Source organism: Polypterus senegalus, chromosome 11, assembly GCF_016835505.1.
Source record: "Polypterus senegalus isolate Bchr_013 chromosome 11, ASM1683550v1, whole genome shotgun sequence".
Lineage (NCBI taxonomy): Eukaryota > Metazoa > Chordata > Cladistia > Polypteriformes > Polypteridae > Polypterus > Polypterus senegalus.
Window position 1 is genome coordinate 160,208,030 of NC_053164.1, and position 25,273 is coordinate 160,233,302.

At 34.5% G+C, this 25,273-nt stretch overlaps 1 protein-coding gene across 1 annotated transcript in view; it reads left to right on the forward strand.

The window, feature by feature from the left end:
• Positions 1-1,435: 1,435 nt before the first annotated feature.
• ntf3 (neurotrophin 3) overlaps positions 1,436-25,273 on the forward strand; it is a 122,289-nt gene continuing 98,451 nt past the window's right edge. The window contains exon 1 of the mRNA XM_039769974.1: positions 1,436-1,605. Within this exon, the coding sequence (XP_039625908.1) occupies positions 1,588-1,605 (18 nt within the window). The 5' untranslated portion in view covers positions 1,436-1,587. The remainder of the gene's footprint in view (positions 1,606-25,273) is intronic.

Here is a 25,273-nt window from a genome sequence, read left to right on the forward strand (position 1 = left end):
TGACCCGATTATCAAAAGGAGATGGTGAAATGCAGTTGTATGATCGCGTTTTATTTTTTAGTACGGTAACTAATCAATTATTCATATATTTCCAGTAGCATAAATATATCAATTATTTATGATATACATAGCAATAATGGAAAAATTGCATGAGTTGAATGCCTGAATTAACGCAGACGAGCTCCAGCACTGATTATCGCTCATTAAAATTTCACGTTCTTACACAGCGCTTTTAAATCAAGATTAGGTCTCGTTGATTTAAGAACCGGTGTAACGACGACCACAGTGTGAGAAAATTTAAACTGTGAGCATCGTCAAGCTCCAGTCCTTATAAGAATATCGTTCTAAAAAATAAGACATTTCGTCGACTTTTGCTTTTATAAAAAGCTGTCAAAGTATATTGGATTTCAGACACCTGCTGCTCATATTACTTTTAAGAAATCGTATTTTGTGTTTTATTTCCACATCAGATTTCCTTTTGAAGTGCAGGGTTATGAAGTAAATCGCTGACTTCTGCGTGTGATTTAAATTCTTGAAAACTGATGGAGAGGATCCATTCAAAATACAAATAAATTATGAAGAAAGCATAAATGCATCTGTCGTTTTCTTTTTTACTCAAATGTACACCAATTTCAGTGAACATCAAGTAGTCCTGTTTTCTGTCTGAAGACTCTTAACTGAACATTTTCGTAGCTACTTTTAAATCAGCAGTATGCCAGACATCGGTGCCGGCATAGCGTGTAAAATAAATAAGTTGAAGTAAAGTTTTATTTTAAGCACTTAATTGTTAATAATCTGCACTAAGACGCATGTCAGATGTGTGCACATGCGATGCAAACCATAATGCTTTGTATGGGATGTTTTCCGGAGTCATTTCCCAGCCACACATATTTCTTCGATTGGCAGGCGATGGAGCCCGTGAAGCTATACAGTTTAACTACCTCGGCTATCTGCTTCCTTCCTACGGTAGCAGCATTAAGTTACCATTCTTGGGAAAAACGTTGCAGAAGAATATGATTTCAGCATGTGCACAATCCTATAGGCGCCTCTGCCAAGATTAACATGTTAGTGCGTATCAAGTTTCAAGGCGCGTTTTGCCAACAACGTTCGATCGGGTCGATGGGTTGGGGGGAGTTGTTACTGAAACGTTCCCTCTAGGTATTTGGGAAGATTGGCCATGCTGTCACATTCACGGATATCAATCCTTAAATGTTCTTTTGGTGTTAAATACAAATGTCAATGTGTACATTCCGATGCTCGTTCCATTGATTACCGCTGTCTATAGTCTATTCAAATTGGATGCTTGTATTGACAGAATCTACTCCGACTCTGTTACACTCAGTGAGAGAGAGAGAGAGCACCCGTCAGTGAGAAGGAAAGCGAGCGACCGCGCGCGCGCGCGATTGAGGGAGGGAGAGAGAGAGGGAGAGAGAGCGACTGAGCGAGCACTACGCTGTTTGAGATCCCAGATAGTCCTACTTTAAGTCTAGCTTCATACACGGTTCTGCAAAACAGCAACTTTAACTGCAGCCTGCTTAATATTATCACCTTAATGTCGACTTTGTTGGAAAACTTAATACTGATGCTATGGTTACGTTTATTACGGTAAGAAACTATTTTTATTGTGGAAAACGGCTTTGTAGGAACTAAGGACAGTTAAGAATTCTCAGAAATGCTGACAAGATAATTTACTGAAACGTGTCACATTTTCGAAGTGAGAATTAATTAGTTTAAATGATGTGTAAAAATGTGGAGTTTGTTTTCTGCTTAAAGAATTGATAGGTGCACTGAAGTGCATATTTGTATGGAATGTACTTAAAACAGGCGGTGAGGGTGGGCTGGACTGAGGGCTTACTTTCTGTACTACTGATCTGGCGCGTTCGGCTCACCTAATTTCAGGTAACGATGGACATCAGATATGTTTGGGATACCACATGGTCAGCAATTGTGAATAAAATTATACGAATACACATGTTTAAGCAACGCAAAAGTGAATAGATTTAATTTCTTTATCAAAACATATTCATTGTACTATCTTAACCAAGGAGTCGAAATCCACTAACGTCAATACGCTAAGCTGAATATTTCATTCTTTTAAAGTTTATTAATATGTACATTTTACATATGTAATTTATTTTTATTACACACACACACACACACACACACACACACATATTGCGTATTGTATTCATTCTGTGTACACGACGATTAAGTTATTGCTAACACAGTTTTGAGCCAGCATGCCCTACGTCCATCACGTCCTACTTTAGCCGATGTGATATCATCAAGCAGAAAATCGCTGCCTTGACCAGATGGGCTGATCAGCCCTAATACATTAAAATACTAATTTTGGTACATTTGTAGCGCCGATTCCAAATGCATTTATCTCTTTGGAGCATCACTAGATTCTTGCCTGTTAAGCAGGAAGCGAGGCATTCGGTGAATCCCTCCCTATACAGATAATCTCTAAATCTTTTAGAGGTGAAAGACAAACCCATTTCGTGTATCAACAGATGCAGCATTGCAACCATTTTCGACAGGAAAATCCGTAAAGCATATAGTTAAACATGTCATTCCTTTCTTTTTAGAATGTTTTTAGTTAGTATACAGATCACCCCGTAACAATTTATTCGGTCTTGTACTGACTTGCAGCACACGAAACTAATAAACCCCACAAGGCTAATACTGGAATAGTGCTAGGGCACTTGATCATTGCTGGATAAAGCAAGAATGCATTCCTCGATGCATGCGTGTAATTGTAATAGTATAATTCATATTTAAGAAAAGTTTAAAATAAATAAATAACACAATGTATCCGTCATTAGTTTCTTCGTGAAGGTTGCTAAACTATGATTTTTTTAAATGAGTAGCTCGTGTCCAATGCAAAGGAACACTATGTTTATATAGTATATTTTAACTTTTAAATTATTTTGAAGAAAAGTAGTTTTGTAACTACTAAAATGTACGTTTTAAATAGATGCAAATCTAACTATATGCAGATACCATGATGATTCACAATTTTACATTTTCTTTCTTTCTATAAAACAAATTATTTGTATTCTTCTTAAACTACCTGTATATTAAAAAAATAGCTTCACTTGAGCTCTGTAAAATTGTATTTCATAGAAAGGAAACTCTAAGTATGCATGCATTTTGGTTTTCAGTTTAAGTCTATAAGGTGTATCTTGTGCACCACACAGGCTAACTTAAACTAAATATATTGATTTAAAAAAATTGATTTCATAAAGATAAATAATATGAAATGAGTTAAATCAAAGTAATAGGTTTGTGTCTAGGAGCATAACCAATATTTTGAGAATGTCTGTGACATAAACCCTTATTTCTTTTACAGTTAACTTAAAGACATAAAATAAAAAAGTAATTATAATGCAAAGTTGTATAAAAGAGTAACAGTTCTTACAGGGACATTTTTTAACTGTACAAATTGTTTTTTAATTAAGATGTTGTTTGAGGTGAAGGCCTGTAGCCAGTTTGAACCTCTAAGATCAGGGTTGGTCAATCTGATGTGAAGAAATCCAGAAATGCCAAGGCCACTCATTATTAATGTTTACATAAAATTAAATTGTATTTTCAGTCTCAAATCTGAGAATTATTTTCAATATTGCATTGAGATATTTAGTTTTAAAGAAGAAGAAATTGATAGTCTGTAAAGGGTTAAAAACACTGATGTGAGAGTAAAACTGTAGTTTACATTTTCTTATTTCTTGCTATTAAGTGAAACTATTTGGTGGCTAATAGTGTAATTTCAAAGCAAACAACACTTCCCCTTTACTGCTAACCCATAATGTAAGCTATATTAATATTCGTAATGTAAAGAATACTACATTTCTTCCCTAACAGTAAGCGTTATAAAAAAGGCTGACTTTTTCAAGCAATTCCATAGGGGTGCTTTGAAACATTTATAGTATTGTTATATTTTAATATTGTTTATTCCTAGCAAGAAATTTCATTGTAAGTATTGTAAATTATATTTTCAGATTCTGAAAGTTTGAACAGACACTGGTTGTTTACATAAAATGTTTCTACAGTCTTTTATTGAGATATAGCTTAAGTGTCAGCTGTGTTTTAGCAACATTAATTATAATTTTCAATTATTATATTTTGCTAGACTAGCTGATAAATTCCTTACTGTGAAACTGCATGTTACATTTATGGGTATGATTTAATATACATGGGTTGTGATTTGCACATGTCTTTCCTATATTTTAAGGCAAATACTTATAATAACAGAATATGAATTTTATTTGTAAATCATTTCAATGTTCTGTGCCAGAAAATGGAACATGTGAAACAATTCAGGTCTGTAGTATTTTCATTATTTTTCTCTGATTTATTTAGTTATTCAGTTTCATTATGACAAGGGGTCAAGATAAAGACTTATCAAAAATCTATTAAAACTGCAGTAGAAGTGGTGGTCAAACTACAATGAATATATCATCCAGTCTGATAATAACTAGAACAGTCAGCTAAGGTTCTAGTTAAACCATTTTTATGGAAGGAAGTATTATTTTGTGTTTATTGAAGAGTTTTTTACTCATTTAAAAATTTAGTTTACATTTGCTGCAACTTTGTTTAATTTAAATAAAATGATTTATATATAATGCAATTAGTAGAAAACAAAGATATATAGTAAGAAAGGTAATTTTGATTTTGCATCTGTAAACCACTAACTTTACTTTGCATTTAGTAGGAGACTGTCTGTCGAGGCAGTCTATGATTACCTTACAACATGTAGCTGGCTGGAAAAGACATCTTTTTAATCTTTTAAAAAATCCCTGTGCTGTACAACAAAGCCTTATTAGGCCTACCCTGGATCATGATCTTTTCAATGTTAGGTAACTAATGTGGACAATGAAGACAAGGCAGCTGTGAGATATAGACATCCTTGTTAAGCTAAATTGCATCTGACTTGCCAGTACTGGGCTCACAGTATGTGAAAGAAGATTTATTATTCTCCCTGAGATTGCTTCACAACTCTTATGGACACATTTTTCTATACAACTCTCAAAATATATACAATGTTAAATTCTTTAAGCATTTTTTTTTAAGAGTGCCATATAAGTGTCTGCCTTAATACATATATCTTTAGAAGTGTGACTATCAACATACAGTATATAAAAGTTATGATTTATTCATAAAAGATAGTTGCTTTCTTGAAACAAATGTGAGAAAGAAAAAAAGTTACAATATATGTATATACAAAAAAGTTGTTAAATATTCTTGTATTGTCTTACATCATTGTTGTAACATACAGTGTAATAGAAACAGGAAACTAGGACGGATGTATACTGGATTCCACCTAGCTGCAGACCATTACTTACAGTTTTTGACTGGAAAGAGGAAATTAATTATCACCCTGCATAAGTTTTTTGTACATGGCTGAAAATTGTGGAAGGAGATGATTTATAACAGGTTGTTATTTGCTTTTTAATTTCTTTTTGCTTGTGTGCAGCTATAGTGTAAAATTCAATTGAATATCAAACTCTTAAGAGTAAGAACTTTGAAATCTAATACTGAGATATGCTTGATATCTGTGCTGTTTATGCCATTACATTTTCAGCTAATATTTATAAAGGTGACTTTATGGTTTTTGCACCTGTACTGGGATGAGTACATACAATTGTTAAAGAACTGAGTGGTTCATATTGAGTAGCTGAACATCTTAAAAAAAGCAAAATGAGTGGTATCCAAAAGCTGTGTATAAAAGGGTAGATAAGCTTCAGGGCCAAAGATCTTACGTGATACATAGGTTTAATTGACATGGCAGATGACTGCCAAAAAAGTACAGTATTTTAAAGCTAGACCCAGTTGCTGTGCATTAAGATTCCAATGAAACCCTGAAAATGATGACAATGACAAGTATGTAATATTGAAATACTATAAAATATTTATAGTCCGATCTAGATTTCGTACAAAATAAATTATATAATGTTATTTGATAATTAATGAATGTTTCAATTGGTTCAAGTATAAGCCATATTCTGTATAGTTTTACTGAGAATGTAAATTTGTGTGCTCATAAAAATAGGTATTAGTTGGTGGCTTCAGAATGGAAAAAGACACTTTAATAATCAGACTATTAAATCAGCACCTTCAAATTAATCTCTGCATATTACCTCAAGCATGCATTTGACATCATTAAAATCACCCCTGTGGTGACAGCAGAGACTTATGCCTTATTTTCAACAAGTTTATGTATGTTGTATGGAGCCAGTCCTAAAGTACATTATGACAGACCACATCTGACTGTGCCTTTACCACAAATATTCAAATAATGATTGATCTAAAATGTGTTTAAGGTGCTACTAAAACAGTAAAAAGCAATTACAGAAAGTACCATTTTGGACACTAGGTAATAAATACAGTACATTTCTTCACAGCACAGTAATTTCTCAATCCCTAGAAGTTTAGAAGTAGAGGATTTTTATTTTTTCTGGGATTTTTATGTATTTTAACTGTACAATTCAAATAACATACTGAAAATAAAAAAAGACTGAATAGATGAAATCATCATTTTATATTTAACAAATAAAATCTTGAATAGACTATATACTTTATATAAACACATGGATAGATAGATAGATAGATAGATAGATAGATAGATAGATAGATAGATAGATAGATAGATAGATAGTTTATACAATACAACTTTGTACACTGAACCTTAAAAGTCTCCTTCTTTATGAGGATTCATCAAACATTTTACCACAGATTATACAAACTGATAAATAAACGACTGAAAAAATGCCTAGGTGAAAAGTAATAGTTTAGGCATAGATCTGTATGGGGATCTTCCTGACAGGTGTGCTGTGTTTGTTCAGACCACTTTAACCAGCTTTTCTAGTACCAAAGAAGGAATAATTATTCAGATGTTAAGGTGTGAGTGGAATATTTTAAGCTTTGTCCCTGCTTTGACATATTGATTGACTGGTTCTCCTTCTTTACCAGTATACTAATGACATCTTTCACATATTCTACAACTCTGTGATGGCCAGTGCGCTTTTCTATGCTGTGATGTGCTGGTCAGAAATATCACTTCAAGAGACCCCTTGTGAATAAACAAACTTAAAATGGTAGGCTCAGTTATGGGACCCACAGGAGGTGATAGTAAAGAAGAGAATTAAAACAAAACTGAGAGCTATTATGAACAATGCTGCACATCTTCTCTCCGACACACTAAAACTGAGCACTTTCAGCCATTTAATTGTTCAGCAGAAGTGTATCAAGAAACACCACTTCAGTCCTTTTATACCAACAGCAATACACCTGTATAATGCTTCACTGTGACAGTGACTCGTGACTGCCAAATCAGAAGTTTTCTTTCTTTTTAAGTTTCTTTCTCTTTAGTTATTGTATATGTGGGCATATATATTTTAATCTATCTATCTACTCCAGCATATTCGGATTCAGCGGGTTAGAAAATGGATGGATGGATGGATATCTACCACAATAGTAAAATGATATTATATCAGTTGATAAAGTGCATTGATTTTTCAGTTAGGTATTCATAAACATTCTCTCTCTTCTCCTCCTTCTCCTCTCACTTTTTTCTTATAAATGACACTTTATCTCCCCATGCATCTAGTATTGAACCTGTTTAAATTATGTGATGGTTAGTGGGCTAAATAGCCTATGTAAGCAAGGAATTGGATGCAAGGAACCATGGAAATACATAAAGCTAGGTTTCAAAAAAGTTAATTAAAAAGTGCAGAAAATCAGAAGCTTAGCGCTACAGATCAAGTATTTTACTCACCTTCTCATACATTAGTGACACACCTAGGACAAGTGCAACTTATAATGCAAGGAAACAGAAAAATGTTGTTAGATAGTCAAATTAGATATAAGTTTTTATGTATTATTATTATCACTACTTTTATAGGAACTTCACAGAAAAGCTTTTCATAATGAATCCAGGAACTGTGCACTGCTTTTAACAAGTGTAATACTTTTAAAACTTGTAATATTTTCTGATGCTTCTGAATGTTGTAAGCTAATACCTACATCTAATAAATCTGATATTATATGTTTGCATCTGTCAGAGGCCCATTGGTTTTCAGTAATTTGTTCTTGTTCAGGAAACCTGCATCTTGTGACAAACTAATATTAAAATTAAAGATGCAGAAGTCTGATTTTAAAAAAAAAAGTGTATTTCTATTAATACAGCATTAGCATTATAGTGCAGCTGCACTACTTAATTCTGTCACTAACAAGGTGGCATAAAATGTTAACACAGTAAATCAGTACATTATTTCTGATAAACATGTGAATCATACATTTTTGATAATGCAAATTTCTCACATAGCTTTTCTAAGTTTGCAAAATTGTCCATACAAGTCTGTAAGATTTATGGTGGGGTGACCAGGTGAGGCAGGACCTTTCTAAACTCACATAAAAAGATAAATGCATGCTTTGGTAGGAACAATGCTCCACTAAGAAATGGTCATTTGCATACTCATGGAAAATGTCCCAAAAATACTTATGCCTTTGGACAGTGGGTAATTACATAACACCACACAACCACTAAATGGAAGAAATAATATCCTTTATTACATGGGAGCACAAAACTGCAAAGGGTAGAGGAAAGGTTATTTGGGGCCAGTCTGGTCCTTTTAATCTAATCTAGGGCTGACAGTTGCAGCACTACTTGGAGTTGGCAAAGGGAGCTTGAAGAGTATGGTCATAGAACTTCCACAAGGCTTTCCTGACTCTGAATATGGTTAACATATTTGGCTCAGAAATACTTTTAGGTAGAGTATTGAAGACATATTCTTGCCAGTTAATGGGTAAGCTTGGAGTCCAGAGCTGAATTAAGGCTGGAGTTGTGCATTACTGGTATCAGGAAGAAAGACCTAATGCTTACAGAGATAGGTATGGGAAATGAGAGCTATACAAGTAATTACCTAGGTAATTGAAATCTTTATATGTAAGATGCTGTAATTAGATTTAACATGTAACAGGATTCTTTTTCTTTTTATCTTAATTTCCTATTATAATAATATTTGTATTCACATGAATTGCCAGATGTAATATTATTTAAAAATTAAAGTAGATTATAAGGTTTGTGGATGATAATTGCTTTTGCTACACAATTCCCAGATATTTGGTTCTAGGCTTGTCCCCATCCAAATTTCAAAAAAGGCTTCAAAGAAAAAATTAAACAAATCAAGTTCATAATTACTATGAAACTTATTTCAGTATTAGGGTTTGACCCCATAATGGAGAGGAAAAAACATTTAACTAGCTTATGAACTAAGAAAGACAAACAGAGATTCTTGAATTATCAATATGGCTAATATTTGAGAAAAATCAAGTGGTAAAAGAGAAAGAAAAAAAAGAACAATTTTTGGAAAAATACAAAACATCAGACCAAACAATGAAGGAAAAGAAACAATAAAATGTGCAGTCAAGTGTTATAAAAGAAAGGACAATTTAGGTGTATAATAGTATGTTAGGAACCAGGGATAAAGCTGGAGAATACTTAAAAAATGCATTTTCTTTGAGCTGAATAGCAGTGTAATGAGTACAGTGACAAAAAAAAAACTTTCAGGAATTTTCCAACATTCTTCATTAATGACAGAGTTTTTCATTTTAGTATTTTTCTAACCATTTAGAGTGTTGTAGCACTAGAAATGTTTTTAGAATGTGTTTAAGTTTAAATGAATTGTTTATTTTAAGTTAAAAAAACATGTCTGCTAAGTCACTTTGGTTGCTGTGTATTAGCAGGTTCATTTTCTGTCTTCCCTGTTGCCATTTTATATACTCCTTTATTTATGCTGGTAATATGTATACTGTATATGTTTACTTTGTTAAGCTATGCATATTGTAATTTAGAGCCAAATTGCATTATTATACATTTAGAGGATAGTTACTTTACTGATTAAATTCTTAGCATATTTAAATATAAGGGTGAATTCTAGTTTTTAAGTAGACAATTAATGTAAAAGTATACATTTTTGTGATGTCACTAAACCATTTAGCTTTAGTTAAAGGTATATTACTCAGTAATTGGTATTCAAAAGTTTTAAAGGTAATTTTATATAAGAGTTCTCTGTTTCAGCTTCATTTATTGTGGCAATTGATCAAGTAAGTGTCAATTCACTCCCAGAAAAGATACTCCATCAGTAGGAAAGTAAAGTAAACTGCATCTGTTTTTCTGACAGTACATTTTGAACAAACTTAGATTAAGTGACATTTCTGCCATAAGATCAATAATTCAACAATAAACCATCTATATGAAAAAAACATGTCAGGCTAATAATTAAATAGTAAAATCCCAAAAAGCAGCTGGCTTTTTAAAGAAAAAGCAATCAATCATAAGACTGTTAGCAAAGATTTTTTATTGGCTCAGATAAGCTCCATGAGCATCTGGAAGTCACTAGTTCAACTCATCATTATTTACTTTTAAAGAACAGAACGCAAATCAATATTATACAAAATCCCACATAAAACTTTTTTTTTTTTTGAAAAAACAAGACCTTTTTTTTAAATTCAGTCAAGTCATATACAGCAACTTGGGCAATGTACACAGTTCTGCCATGTAAATATTAAAAATAATAGTTTAATGGTCAATAGGTTTCAGGATGTTCTCATTCCCTTTCTGAGCACAAACTGAAGAAATATAAACATTACATAAAGGAAGAAGAAAACCCACTTACCACTATCTCACTAAAAGCCAATAATATACTCATGTTCCTGATAAAGGACTCATTTTATAGAAAGCAGGTGAGATTAATAACCCTGTTAAGGCCAGCAGGTGCAATTGTTGTCAATGTTAAGAAGGAATTAGATTCCCCGTATTATTGCTAATGATATTATGATTTCATATTTTTCTTTAAGTATGCCAGTTAACATTAATGGAAAGATATATTTGCGTAAGAACAACACTGCCATATCTATTGTGGAATTTCTGTATGTGAATGAAGAGCACTTATAGAGCTTACTTTAGAAAATGTCTTTGCTTTAGTAATTATTTGTTGATTATTACATTTACCTATAGCATCAATTCCTTAAATAACTAGATTATTTATTATGTAATCTTTTACCTTTATTCAAATCTATGCAGAAAATTGTTCACTTAGCAGAAGCACACCGATAGCACTCCCACCTGACAGGTCCAGGTTAGTGGTTTAGATTCAGATTCTGGTTATTATCTCTATTGAGTTGTATATTTCCTTAATTTTTCATGGATTTTGCTCATTCCCCTTTTTTGCATAAACTTTCTCTACATAGTACTCAGACATGCGCATGTTACTGTGCATTACTTTCCACAGCATCTGATCTGTGTGAGTGATTTAGGGTTTGTTCCTTCTTTGTGTTGCTAGGCTATACTCTAACTCTCTACAACAACAGTAGTAGAATAAACATGCTCAGAAAACAGATGGATGAACAAACGCACGCATGAATTGTACATCCTAAGAAATTAGGCACCCGCAAATAAATATGTATTATATATTCTGCAGCTGCAGTTCTGTATATGCTTTATATTTTATGTCCCAACATAACACCACCCCACTGAGAAAGACAATATCTCAAATATATCTTTTGTATTTAGCTCTTTTAAGGGTGCAATTTTACATAAGAAACGGATAGGTCTACATTATCATATTTGGTACAGTTGTCACTGAAAATAATTATAGCATAATATACAAATCAAAAGCTGATGTTATTCCATAATCTCTATGTATACCAAATCTAACATCTGCCTGTCTGTCTGTCTGTCTCTATGTTTGTCTGCTTTTCACAAGAGAACTACTTAAAGAATTTAGATTGGGTTTTTTTCTATAATTTGCTTGAACATTCTGGTTTATTTTGCAACTTTTCTTATTGTGCTAATTATTATAGTTCTCTTTATTCACAGACAGAGGCAGTGGGCCAAGGGGAGGAGGAAGCATGACGTCTGGAGTAGGGAGCCAAGCGGGGCCCTCCTCACTCACATGCCAGCCTCTGTTCAAATCGCTCTACCTGTCGCCATGTGTTGGAGCATACCTTGCCTCTGCTTAGCTAGCGATACCTGTTTTTTTTTTTATTGATTGTTAAAGTTTGTCCTGTTTCACTACTATGCAGGCAGAGCCGCGGGAGACACCTAGTATTTAATAAAAGCAAAATGATTATGAGCAGTATGGTGGTGGAGCACTTAGCTCTGGTTTTTCACAGTTCCGAGTATCCCTATTTAATAACTCACCCAGCCAAAATGTATGGAGCTTAAATATTTTTTTATATTCTTGTGATGTTTCCCCAGCATATCCAATTTCCTGTCACATCCCAAAGACTTTAATATAATTATTAATGTTAAAATTTCAACACAAGTTTAAGTATGTGTTTGACTTTGCTCTAGAATGGAATGTCACCCCAGTCTACTTTCAGCAAAATTATTCTAGGCTAGTCTTCATCTCCTTTTAAAATTTTAACTGGATTAGACAGATTTAAAAAAAATTAAAATGATCTTACTTTTTCATTGCATAGCTCTTAAAATTCTTGATATAATAAAGAATTATGATGGAAATGACAAAGGCATTGAATGTGACTCTGTGTGTATGTGAGTATGGCCCTTGTGATGGACTTGCACACTGTCTAAGGTTGGTTCCTGGCTGATACTTAGTGGTGCTGCTGAGACAGGCTCTGGCACCCTCTACCCAACACCTAATTAACTGGATTTAATAATATATTGTTATTTGTAAACATTGTGTATATACCCTTTTAGTTATTCATAAATATTTACCATGCAAAGATAAGTATAAATTGATTTGGCTATAATAAATAGCTTATTTATGTTACATTATTATGCTATTATGCATATTAATTATGCTAATTATGTTACATAATTTTGTGATAAATTTCATTTAAAACTCTTTGAAAAAAGACCTGCTGTGTAAAGGATGTTATACACTGTACAGGCAGTGCTTGGCAGTCCACTTACTTCATAAGTGACCTCAAGCTTTTCCCCTTTCTGATTTTAATAGACCACATATAAATGCCAATGAATTTATCTGTAGTCATTTAGAGACACTGTCCTGGATATGCAAGCATTGCAAACATGAAACATAAAATCACAATAATCAATAAACATATAATCACAATAAGTCACTGATGTGAGTCTAGGGGAGTTTATATTATATTTGTAAAAGGAAGACCTGTGGGTCATTCCAGAAGATGTCTGACTCCATGTTCAGAATTGAAACAGTGTCTTCTGTTAATAAGTGCTTAAGAAACATGAAAACAAGGATAAATTTTAAAAATTGTATTCTTTTCAGTGGTTGTTTAATCAGAAATGGCGATGCTCCCTCTTTAGGGAAATGCGTAGTTCCATATTAAACTACTGTATAACATGTATTGAAAGAAAAACAAATATCAGCTGTAACAACTTGTAGTGAACATAACCATTCCTCACACTGGGAGGTCTCACATGACCAGCTCTCTAATCCAACATCTTTTGAAGGAGTGTATTAATTCCAGGTTAATTGAAAGTCGTGAAAACATAATAATTGAAAATTATCTCATTCTGTTTTTTACATTCACATACACAGGAAAGTGTATCATCTCATATATATTGCAAATTCCAGGATAGATCTGAGGTATAGGTGAGGAAGCACAAAATTACATAACTTCTACAACTGTATACAGTTAAGAAACAGGAAGTCATTCCAAAAGTATTATGCCTCTGGCACTGAAACAAGGAATAAATAAACAATACCATGAAAACAATCACTTAAAAAGTCATTATAGCTTCCTTAGATTCTTAGTGGTTCTTTTTATTTTGCAGTGATATAGAGTTTCTCCTGAGAACAAGACTTTATGTAAAACAATCTTTTATAAATTAAGACCATTTCTACAATTGATTATAACCTTACAATAGACTAAAGGATTCTTTGAAGAATAGGTAAAGATGCAAATATTTAAATTCATCTGTTCATTTACAGTATTTTCAAACATTTCCAAATCCTATTTTGGATTAGTCAGAAATTAAAGTCTGTGCAGACATTAATGGGTTTGGTTTAAAAATGATGTTGCACTCATTACACTAATGATACTAACTTAATCCTGAGTGAGTAAGTGAGTGAATGAATATTCCTGAGATAGACTTGAATTTTATTCACTGTAACTTCTTACTGAAATTTGGCAAGTGCTCTTTAATTCACTAAAACCACAATTTAAAATGATGAATTAAGAAATGACACATCAAAGCAAATGAATGTGCCACTCTTTTGATTTTTGAAATAACACTGGCAAACTTCCATCAAGAAAACCGCACAGTGAGTAACACAGCCCTTGGCCACTGTCAAAACAACTGTAAAAAGGCTTTTTCTATCTTGATATATGTCATCCTCTAAATTCTTGTAAAGAAGACATTTTAAGTTTTCATATTAGATAGATAGATAGATAGATAGATAGATAGATAGATAGATAGATAGATAGATAGATAGATACTTTATTAATCCCAAGGGGAAATTCACATAATCCAGCAGCAGTATACTGATACAAAGAAACAATATTAAATTAAATAGTAATAAGAATGAAAATGAAAAAATGAAAAAAATAAATAAAAATAAAATTAATGTTAGCATTTACTCCCCCGGGTGGAATTGAAGAGTCGCATAGTATGGGGGAGGAACGATCTCCTCAGTCTGTCAGTGGAGCAAGACAGTGACAAAAGTCTGTCACTGAAGCTACTCCTCTGCCTGGAGATGACACTGTTCAGTGGATGCAGTGGATTCTTCATGATTGACAGGAGTTTGCTTAATGCCCGTCGCTCTGCCACAGATGTTAAACTGTCCAACTTTACTCCTACAATACAGCCTGCCTTCTTAACAAGTTTGTCCAGGCGTGAGGCGTCTTTCATCTTTATGCTGCCACCCCTGCACACCACTGCGTAGAAGAGGGCACTCGCCACAACCGTCTGGTAGAACATCTGCAGCATCTTACTGCAGATGTTGAAGGATGCCAACCTTCTCAGAAAGTATAGTCTGCTCTGACCTTTCTTACATAGAGCATCAGTATTGGCAGTCCAGTCCAATTTGTCATCCAGCTGCACTCCCAGATATTTATAGGTCTGCACCCTCTGCACACAGTCACCTCTGATGATCACAGGGTCCATGAGGGGCCTAGGCCTCCTAAAATCCACCACCAGCTCCTTGGTCTTGCTGGTGTTAAGGTGTAAGTGGTTTGAGTCGCACCATTTAACAAAGTCTTTGATTAACTTTCTGTACTACTCCTCCTGCCCACACCTGATGCAGCCCACAATAGCAGTGTCATCAGCGAACTTTTGCACGTGGCAGGACCACGAGGCATATTGGAAGTCTGATGTATATAAATTGAACAGGACCGAGAAAGTACAGTCCCCTTGGCGCCTCTGTATTGCTGAATACAATGTCAGACCTGCAGTTCCCAAGACGCACATATTGAGGTCTGTCTGTAACATAGTCCACAATCCATGCCACCAGGTGTGAGTCTACTCCCATCTCAGTCAGCTTGTCTCTAAGGAGCAGAGGTTGGATGGTGTTGAAGGCGCTAGAGAAGTCCAAAAACATAATTCTTACAGCACCACTGCCTCGGTCCAGGTGGGAGAGGGATCGGTGTAGCATATAGATGATGACATCCTCCGCTCCCACCTTCTCCTGGTATGCGAACTGCAGAGGGTCGAGGGCATGGCGGACCTGTGGCCTCAGGTGGTGAAGCAGCAGCCGCTCCATGGTCTTCATCAGATGTGACGTCAGAGCAACAGGCCGGAAGTCATTCAGCTCACTAGGACGTGATACCTTTGGGACAGGGGTGATACAAGATTTTTTCCAAAGCCTTGGGACTCTCCCCTGTTCCAGGCTCGGGTTGAAGATACGCTGTAGAGGACTCCCCAGTTCCAACGCACATGCCTTCAGCAGTCGTGGCGATACACCATCTGGACCCGCTGCTTTGCTGGCACGAAGTCTTTTCAGCTCTCATAGGCTGCTGTAATTGTGGGTGGGGATGTCTCACCTATGCTGGTATCAGCAGAAGGATGGTTGGAGGATGCAGTACTCCGAGGTGAGTGGGTTACTGTGATCAAACCTATTAAAGAAGTTGTTCATTTGGTTTGCTCTCTCCACGTCTGTTTCGATGGCGGCACCCCGCTTCGAGCTGCAGCCAGTCATAATCTTCATCCCATCCCACACTTCCTTCATGCTGTTGTTCTGCAACTTCTGCTCCAGCTTTCTCCTGTACTGCTCTTTCGCCGCCCTGAGCTGGACTCGGAGTTCCTTCTGCACGCGCTTGAGTTCATGCTGATCACCACCTTTAAAAGCCCTTTTCTTCTGGTTCAAAAGGCCCTTGATGTCACTTGTAATCCATGGCTTGTTGTTAGTCTCTCAGAGCCTGCTCTGCCTCAGGGGACCACTTCCTGAATGAGCGTGTAGTTGTAGGTAGCGCCCTCACTCTTGGTTTGTATTGAGGCTGAAGCAGAACCAGGTTATGATCTGCTTTCTGTTTTGTCCAGCGTTACATGGTTAAACTCTCCAGCGATTAGCACAAGTGCCTCAGGGTGCTGCGTTTGTAACTTAGCAACTGCGGAATGGATGATGTCACTCGCCATCTCCGCTCGCTTGAGGGGATGTAAACAATAACAACAATCACGTGTCCAAACTCTCTGGGCAAGTAATAGGGGCGCAGACTTACGGCCAACAGTTCGATGTCCCTGCAGCAAGTGGAGATTTTAATGTTTACATGTCCTGAGTTGCACCACTTTGTATTGACATAGAGAGCGAGTCCTCCTCCTTTCTTCTTTCCGCAGGTACTTGCGTCGCTGTCAGCTCTAACTGTGCTAAACCCAGGTAGCTCCACGTTAGCATCTGGGATGGTAGTCGTTAGCCACGTTTCACTAAAACACAAACCAAGCAAACCATCTCTAAATAAATATCATTTTTGGAATACTGTCAATTATGGCTAATTAAAATATCAATGATTAGATTACTCTGCTTTTCGTAAAATAATTTGCAGTATCTCAATCAATCAATCCTAATGAGATTACATTTTCTGTCCATTTTTCCTTAAACTGTCATCATCCTCTGCATTATCAATTTCTGTTTTATTTGTGTTGTGTTGAAGTACCAACAAGTGAGCTTTACCAGGTGTCACTATCCCTAGCTTGCTCTAAATCCTCCAGGTCACTGAGCGATATAATCCCTCCAGTGTGTCCTGGGGCTGAAAGCCATGCCACACTTTTCCTTGATATATTAGTGTCAAAATCTCTCAATAGTACTGTAGATTACTGTGTTCAATGTCTCTAAAAAGGTCAAATGGCAGAATACTTATTTGGTGTGTAAAGTTAAAGAAAAGTCAAAGGTTTACCCTGTTGTTCACTGTAACAAACATCCACTTGTATGGAACCCATCCCAGGGCTTGTGAGTATCCCCATACCTGCCCAGTTCTTTTCCAATAGGGCAGCTTCACAGCTGGAAAGAGACTACACTTGATTGCTAAGTTTGGCAAATGCTATACATTGAAGTGAGTCTGATAATATCTAGCCAGTATTTTCAGACTACCACAATATTTCCAGCTCCTTCCCCATCAGAGAAGTAATGTGCCCTATTAGTTTCTATTCCAAGATTTACTATATTAATATCTATCCCACTCTTGCCTGTTTCCAAAATTTTATTGCACCTATTATTTTAATGCAGCTTTTTTTGGGCTGAGCCTGATCAAAGTACTTGGGTTACCTGGGCACAATGCAATAGCTAGAAAACACCATTTTCAGGCCTGGTTTGAACATTTGGCGTCCCTGTTCCCAGGGAGTTTCTCTTGGATTTAATTAGAACATTTATGAGGCTCAAATTATGTATTGTTCTTTGTATGCTACCCTTTCATTAGACCAATTTGTTCTGAATAAAACTCTGGGTAAACTCCATAGTTTGAAATATTTTTAAATATAAATAAAATTATCACAGTTCCTGTTTTTTTCCTAATATATGATAATTAGTATTTCTGGTGTAATGTTGTACTTTTTGTATCAGAATACATTTCTGTCAGATATTATTTATTTTAAGCACCTGCTGTTATTTAAAATATTTTTTATTCCACATTTAATTTAATGTACACAAGGCACAACTGTACCACATTACCTCATTGGTCTGTGACATGTTGCTACTGTAAAAAAGATTATGCAAAATGTTCCACCCTTGTTTGATCTAAACAATGGCGAAAACATGCTCAGCAGGAAAAGCTGTAATCTGCAACCACAATTAAGTGACTAGAAGCCCAGAACAAACAGTGGCACTTTTAAACACGACCAAGAGAAGCAGCTTTTTTGCGTTTTTTCTTTTTTTTAATAAAAGCATGGTGTTTTTTTCTTTATTAGTGGCATTTCTGCTTTAAGGGCAGTGGTGCAGAGTCCCATTAGAAGTTGTACAAACATAATAACTTTCCCTGTGTAATCTGACTTGTTATTAAAATAGTTATAGCAATCTTCAGCTTTGTCTTTTAGGCAATCATTTTTTTATCATATGCTTAATGTAATTACTTATCTAGAAAAAAATGTATTCTTATAGTATGAGAAATTGTCTCCATGCTAGGTGAAACAAGCCTGATTCTGGAAGAAACGCTGTTCTCTGTATCTGTGGTGTGTTTTTGCATGGTTGTCCTGAACATTCCTTGTTAGCAATGGGGCAGAAGGTGGTTGCCCATATTAAAATGAGGACTGTGTGTTGTTGTTGTTTTTATTTTTAACTGCATGTCTGTATTTCCAATACTTTCATTTGTCAAGGCCATGCAGCACATGCCAATGAAAAGGTACAAAACATCTAGGATCATTTGTTCTCTTAAAGAAAAAAAAAGAAAGCAGACCAATATCAAGATTTCATCCCTCACAATATATTATTATTACATCTTGATTTTCACCCACTACTAATGAGAAACATCATTAAGAAAGGCAGCATGTATTCCCTACCCTTCATAGGAAATAAGTGCAGAATCCTAGTGCAGAAATAACATGTAATGTATATATGTGCTGTATGTTAAAAATTATTTTTTCAAATGTTTGCCAGCCTTGTGCTGACCAGCAAACATCTTGTTGCATGGTTATTACTGTTGCTACCAGGCATGCATTGTGCAGTTCAAGTTGCTCAGAGTATTTAGTCAGCATATTCTTTTCATGTTATTGTGGCTTGTCATTTTTCACCTCAAAGTCATTTGGTTCCACACTTGAGGTGATCCAATTTCAAATTATGCAGTTTATAACCAATATAGTTTCCTAAACAGTGTGTGCTTGCAAGACTCTCCCTATATTTAGTATTTTATTACTATAATTTGTCAGATGATGACAATGCCAGAGCATATTACATTGGTCTGATGCCAGATGAATCAGAACAGGCATCAGCATCTCTTTTTTGTTTTCTCCTGAACTGAAAGGTCTATGAACTTGCATGTTTAGATGGTCATGAGCAAAACAAGTACATATATTATTTGATAGATTAAGTTTAGTTTATGTTAGAAAAGTCTTCACACGTATAAGAAAAACTCCTGAATTTCATTTCCAAAAATGCCACTGGTTGTTATTTTGAAAAAGGGTAAGGAAAGGCAGTATTACTGAAGGCCTAAAATAAGATACTCATAAGATCACTCATAAATTTGCTAAAATTTTACTTAAATACCTACCAGATTCTTTTTAAGTCATTTTCTTTTGATTGTTTTTTATATTATTACATTAGTGTAATATTATGATGATCTAGTTTTGTATCTCTTACTGTTTTCTAAGCTTCCCATTAAATTTCATGGCTAGAAATAGCACCTTGCCAAAGCAGGTCACCATGAAAGAAAAACAAAACAAGGGTGAATAATAAATATTAGTAATGATTTGCAACAGTTTTATTTAAAACTAATAACTGATATTCTTGAACATAAACAGTGAAGTTTAAAACTATTCTTTATTTCTTTTAAATATTACACATTTTACAGTCATGGGGTTATTTTTAGGTTTAAATTCTGCCATTCCTTTCAGCCTGATCCCTCCAATGTGTTAGGATCCTGTCACTAAAGTTTGTAACTTCTATAGTATTCCTCTCTTAAAAATAAGACTTGTGCTTTTTTTATATTATTGATTTTATTAAAATTACACAACATTCCATACAAATAAACCAATTTTTGCAAACATAAGATCGAAAACAAATCAACCCCCACCCCTGAAAAAGAGAGCTAAGCCAGCAACTTAACACTAGTAAAAATAAATAAGTAGATTAATTAATAAGTGAATGATGATAAATGGAGATGATAAAGGAAAAAGGGAGAGAATCTGCTTTCTCAGTGCTTTAAAAGCTTATTCTAAAATGTTTTTGATTAGATCCTGCTAGGTTTTGAAAAGTTCTGCTCAGATCCACTAAGTAAGAATTTGTTTTTCCAGTTTCAAATAGTATATAACATCAGTTACCCACTGACTTAGAATAGGAGAGATAGGATTCTTCCAGTTGAGCAAGGTAAGTCTACGTGCCAATAGTGTAGTAAAGGCAATTACAGTTCGTTTGTCTTTGTCCACTTTAAGCTCACCTGGGAGTACACCAAACACAGCTGTTAAAGGGTTAGGAGGGATTGTGACACCAAGGTTGTCTGATAGGCTGATATTTAAAGATTTTGGTCCAGAATGATGTTAGTTTGGTGCAGGTCCAGAACATGTGGCCCAGTGAGGCTGGAACTTGATTGCAACGTTCACAGGTTGGATCTTGCCCTGGAAACATTTTGGACAATTGTAAGTGAGAGAGATGTGATCAATATGCAATTGTAAGTTGAATAATTGTATGCTCTGCGCATATGGAGCTCGAGTGGATTCTCTGCATTGTTGCTTTCCATTCCTTTTCTGAAATATTGAGTGAGAGATCCTTTTCCCACTGTCCTTTTGGATCTTTGAAAGGAAGTACTGTAAAATGGTTTTATATATTACAGAAATGCTGTCTGAATCCTCAAGACTGATCGATATTTAAACTGATCTATGATGATAAAAGGGAAGGTGTCCAATCTAATATTGTTTGTTTGAGAATTCATTGTAAAGAGCACACTTTTAGTCAAATTATGGTAATTCTGAGACCAGAAATCTTCTGAAATTCTGTAAGTACTGTTAGGACTGCAGGCACAGTATTTTGTGGATCTGATATATACAGTACCATATCATCTGCATATAGGGATTTTTTTGTTCAAGTCCTTCTCTGATAATCCTCTTCTCATAAGCATTTCTGCAGTGAAGTGCCAGTGGCTCAATGGCGATTGCAAAAATCAGTGCTGACAAGAGGCAAAGTTGTCTGGTTCCACATTCTAGTTTAAAGTAGTCTGAACTAATGTTGTTAATACAAATTGAAGCTTCCGGATTGGTATACAGTACTTTGATCCACACACAAATGTTTGGGCCAAACCCAAATTTCTCCAGTGTAGTGAGGTAGTTTCGTTCAATCACATCAAATGTTTTTTCTAGATCCAACAATAATAATATCTCTGGGGTGTTTGACTTTTGGGGTGAATGTGGTATATTGAACAGGTGTCAAAGATTGGAAGCTATGTGTCGGCCTTGTGCTTTTAATATATGGTTATGAATTTACTCATTGATAAGTTTACAGATTAAAGTATTAGAAAACAAAATTAAACTGCCTAAAATTGACTTAACCAAATGCCAATTTTGAGATTTTTAGGTCTAGTAATAATTCTTCTTGTAACATACTGAAATACTGTAGTTGTTGTTGTCTAGAAGTAGAAACATTTGAATGGCCTATGAATAAATCATATACCATAAATAAACAAATATAATTAAGGTAAATGAATTATTATTTCAAACTTAAAATGGCATACTTTTTTTTTTACATTTTTTACCTGGAATGTCATATCTTACAGTGCAGTAATAAAAGTATTAAAATATACTGTGGTATCAAAATTAACATTTACATTTCTTGAATATTAAAAACCTGCGGTGGGCTGGTGCCCTGCCCGAAGTTTGTTTCCTGCCTTGCACCCTGTCTTAGTAGTGTTTGGCTCCAGCAGACCCCCGTGACCCTGCAGTTAGGATATAGCAGGTTGGATAATGGATGGATGGCTGGAATATTAAAACAGCATCAAATTATTGTCTGAAATAATTTCATCCAACTGTATCAGTAATATTAAAATTGTGTCCTGCAAGTATGGTAATTCATGTTTTCAAAAACATGTCTAACATGTCTAAGAGAAATATGTTTAGTTAAATATTAGAAACTGTTTTTATACTTCACAATTTAAAATTAAGGATAATTAAGCAGTACCGTGCTTATACAGTAATATAAAGTAGTCTGATCTTGTAATTTTAAGTTTCCAAGTATTTTTTCAGTCTGTATTCTTAAGTAATCTAGTCTACTGTTGAACAAAGAAATAACATCTATGCAAGTACTTGCAACGTGCTCATATTCTTCTGTCATTCTGTGTAAACTTATAAACACAAGTGAGGAGTACAAATGGCAAGTTGATTTATGTTTTCTATTATATAAAATAAAGTTTTGTATTTAATAGAATTCTTGTTTATCATGTCGGTGGAACATGCAATTATGAATTCCGCAGTCATCTGTACATGTTATAATCATGTGCAGAATTAATGTGGAGGCTAGCTCACCCTAATGGATGTACTAGGTACTAAAATAAATCTCAAATAAAGGATAATTTTTTTCGTCAAATTTTTTTTATGGCTTAAGCAATTCTCTCTTCTATATGTGTCACCTTTCCTTAAAACACAGAAACATTCTGTGCAACTTTAATTACAAATTAGTTTACTGCTTACCATTTGCTTGTATATTTTGTGTACAATATTTTCCTCATTTAACTAATAGCCATTTTCTCTTGTAAACAGATATGAGCTATTGTATAAGTGAGTATAAGTTATTGAAATGGCAGTTGACTCACACATGTGCCTGAGATTTATGTCTGAATGTTCTGCCTATGCAAACACAACAGTCTGAGCAAATCTCTAACACACTTTGTTTCAAAATATTTTTGTAAACAAAAATGTGATATTCATCTTTTTAATGAAGTAATGTTAAAAAACAGTTAACCCAGTCCCCTAGCAGTACAATGTTTTACACAATGTGCATTTGTTTTCTTAAATAGACATAAATAGACAAATTAAGAAGCATTTTCAGTCATTTTCATTTAAATATTTTTTATGATACTTGTGTACTTTTTCCAAATTTTGAAGTAGTATATGTGTTAATGTAGGTGAGATTTACTTTATATTGTAAGTTTATATTAAAAACAATTTATGATATTGTACTTGGGATATAATGTAAATATATAGCAGTAAAGTTGGCGTGACTCTAAAAACATGCATTTTTTATAACTTGTCTGCCTCCCATACCCTATTGAAATTTCATATTTTGTCCAAAGTGAAATGCTATTACTGCTACTGTATATTTATTTATATTAAATTAGAGTTTTCAGCTTTCATTTATTAATTTCAGGAGACTCAGTAAAGGACTTTGCTATAGTTTTTAATAATCCAATAATTTAGTTGTTATGTATTACTGCTAAAGTATAGTATTTGCCATACTAAATTAAGGGTGATTTTGTTTTAGTTAAAATATGGGGAGCTTAGTCTTTACACCTAGAGAAGCTACAACATGTAAAGCCTGTTTCGGAGAAAAGGACTAACACTATGGTAGATGATCAGTAATATTTTTAAAGTTGAAGTTCTTTCACATTATATATTAATTTTTTATTGTGAGCTACTTATCCCATTGAGTTTGTTTCAGCTTCTACATTTATTAGCAGGAACAGGATTAGCTCATTTGTATTTAAATATTGGCTTGAAACGTAGTAATTAAAAGGAAAGATAATAAGTTTCAAATATTAACCACAATATTTTTTGGTTTACTATTCATCTAAAAAATTATTTTTTACAACTTCTGCTGAAATGTTATGCACTGTTGTGTAACAGGCAACCAAACAAGCATTATACATATAACATTAACTATATTAACTTTGTGAACATTTTTTCGTAATTTGCTAGGAAATTAGTCAGTGAGTCAGTCGTTGTCCAACCCACTGTATCCTAACACAGGATAACAGGGGTCTTCTGGAGCTAATCCCAGCCAACACAGGGCGCAAGGCAGGAACAAATCCCGGGCAGTGTGCCAGACCACCGCAGGAAATTAGTTTTATTTTCTTTTAAGCATGTTTGCAAATAACTTTTTATCTTTCAATATTTAAAGAGATATTACTGTTTATCTATTGGCATCACATAGTCTGCTCCAGTATAAATTTGGGTATACAATGAGAATCCCTGTAATGAACAGGTACTCTGCTCACGACTGATGTCTATCTACCTTGTGCCAATGTAAGCAGGAGAGGATTCAGTTACCTGCAAAACTCTGCATAGAAAACAATGATTCAGAAGATGGAATAGTATGTTTTGTAATACAGTGTACCATTTGTTTATCATTGAAAGGACACAATAATACAAATATTTCAGCAATGTTTGTGTTGTAAACTTTTCCTACATACTGTACACGCAAAGGCATATGTCAGAGATTATATTACAGTTTATCTTTACTATTATTCCGCAGGTGTTGTTACCCTAGGTTCAAATCCCATGCCTGAGTGTTGTCTGTATGGGGTTTCCTCTCATATGTGCGGAGTAATTAGAAGTTTTTTTTTTTTTTTTAAATAGCAGTTCTAAACTAAAGGAGTAAACAGTGAGTGGACATGAACTCTCTCCTTGGCTTCCAGTATAAGCTGCAGCCTCCTGCAACCCAGAATTGGATTAAGCAGGTTTTGAAAAATGTATTATTGTTGCATTAAACCAGAGTTCTGAGTTTTGAATAGCTTAATTTTATGCTTACGGTATAGAGTTTGAATGTTTCATGTTTTACAGTTATAGTACTTCCTACCTTGCTGTTTTGCGGCAATACGCTGTGATCCCCACTGCATCTGTAAATTAAATTAAGGAGATCTAAGAATACATGTTAACACTAGAATTACCAGAGCCTACGATAAAACTCGTAATTCCGTCCCACCTTAAATTGCTTCTTAAATCCCTTCACACCTCTCCAAAAACAATGTATTTGTAGTAAGGTTGAAATTCCAAAAATGACCGGTACCATGAGTGGTGGACTCACCAGAAGTTTATTTTCTTCATGAAAACTCTTAAAAATGTTTGTTTTCCATTTTTTTGTGGTGAACTTCAGTTGAATCTGAGTTAAGTTGGAGAAAGTTTATAGACATCTATTGGTAGTATACTTTGTAAGTGAATTAGCTTGACTGAAATATATAAGTGACTGTTATTGACATATTCATTTGT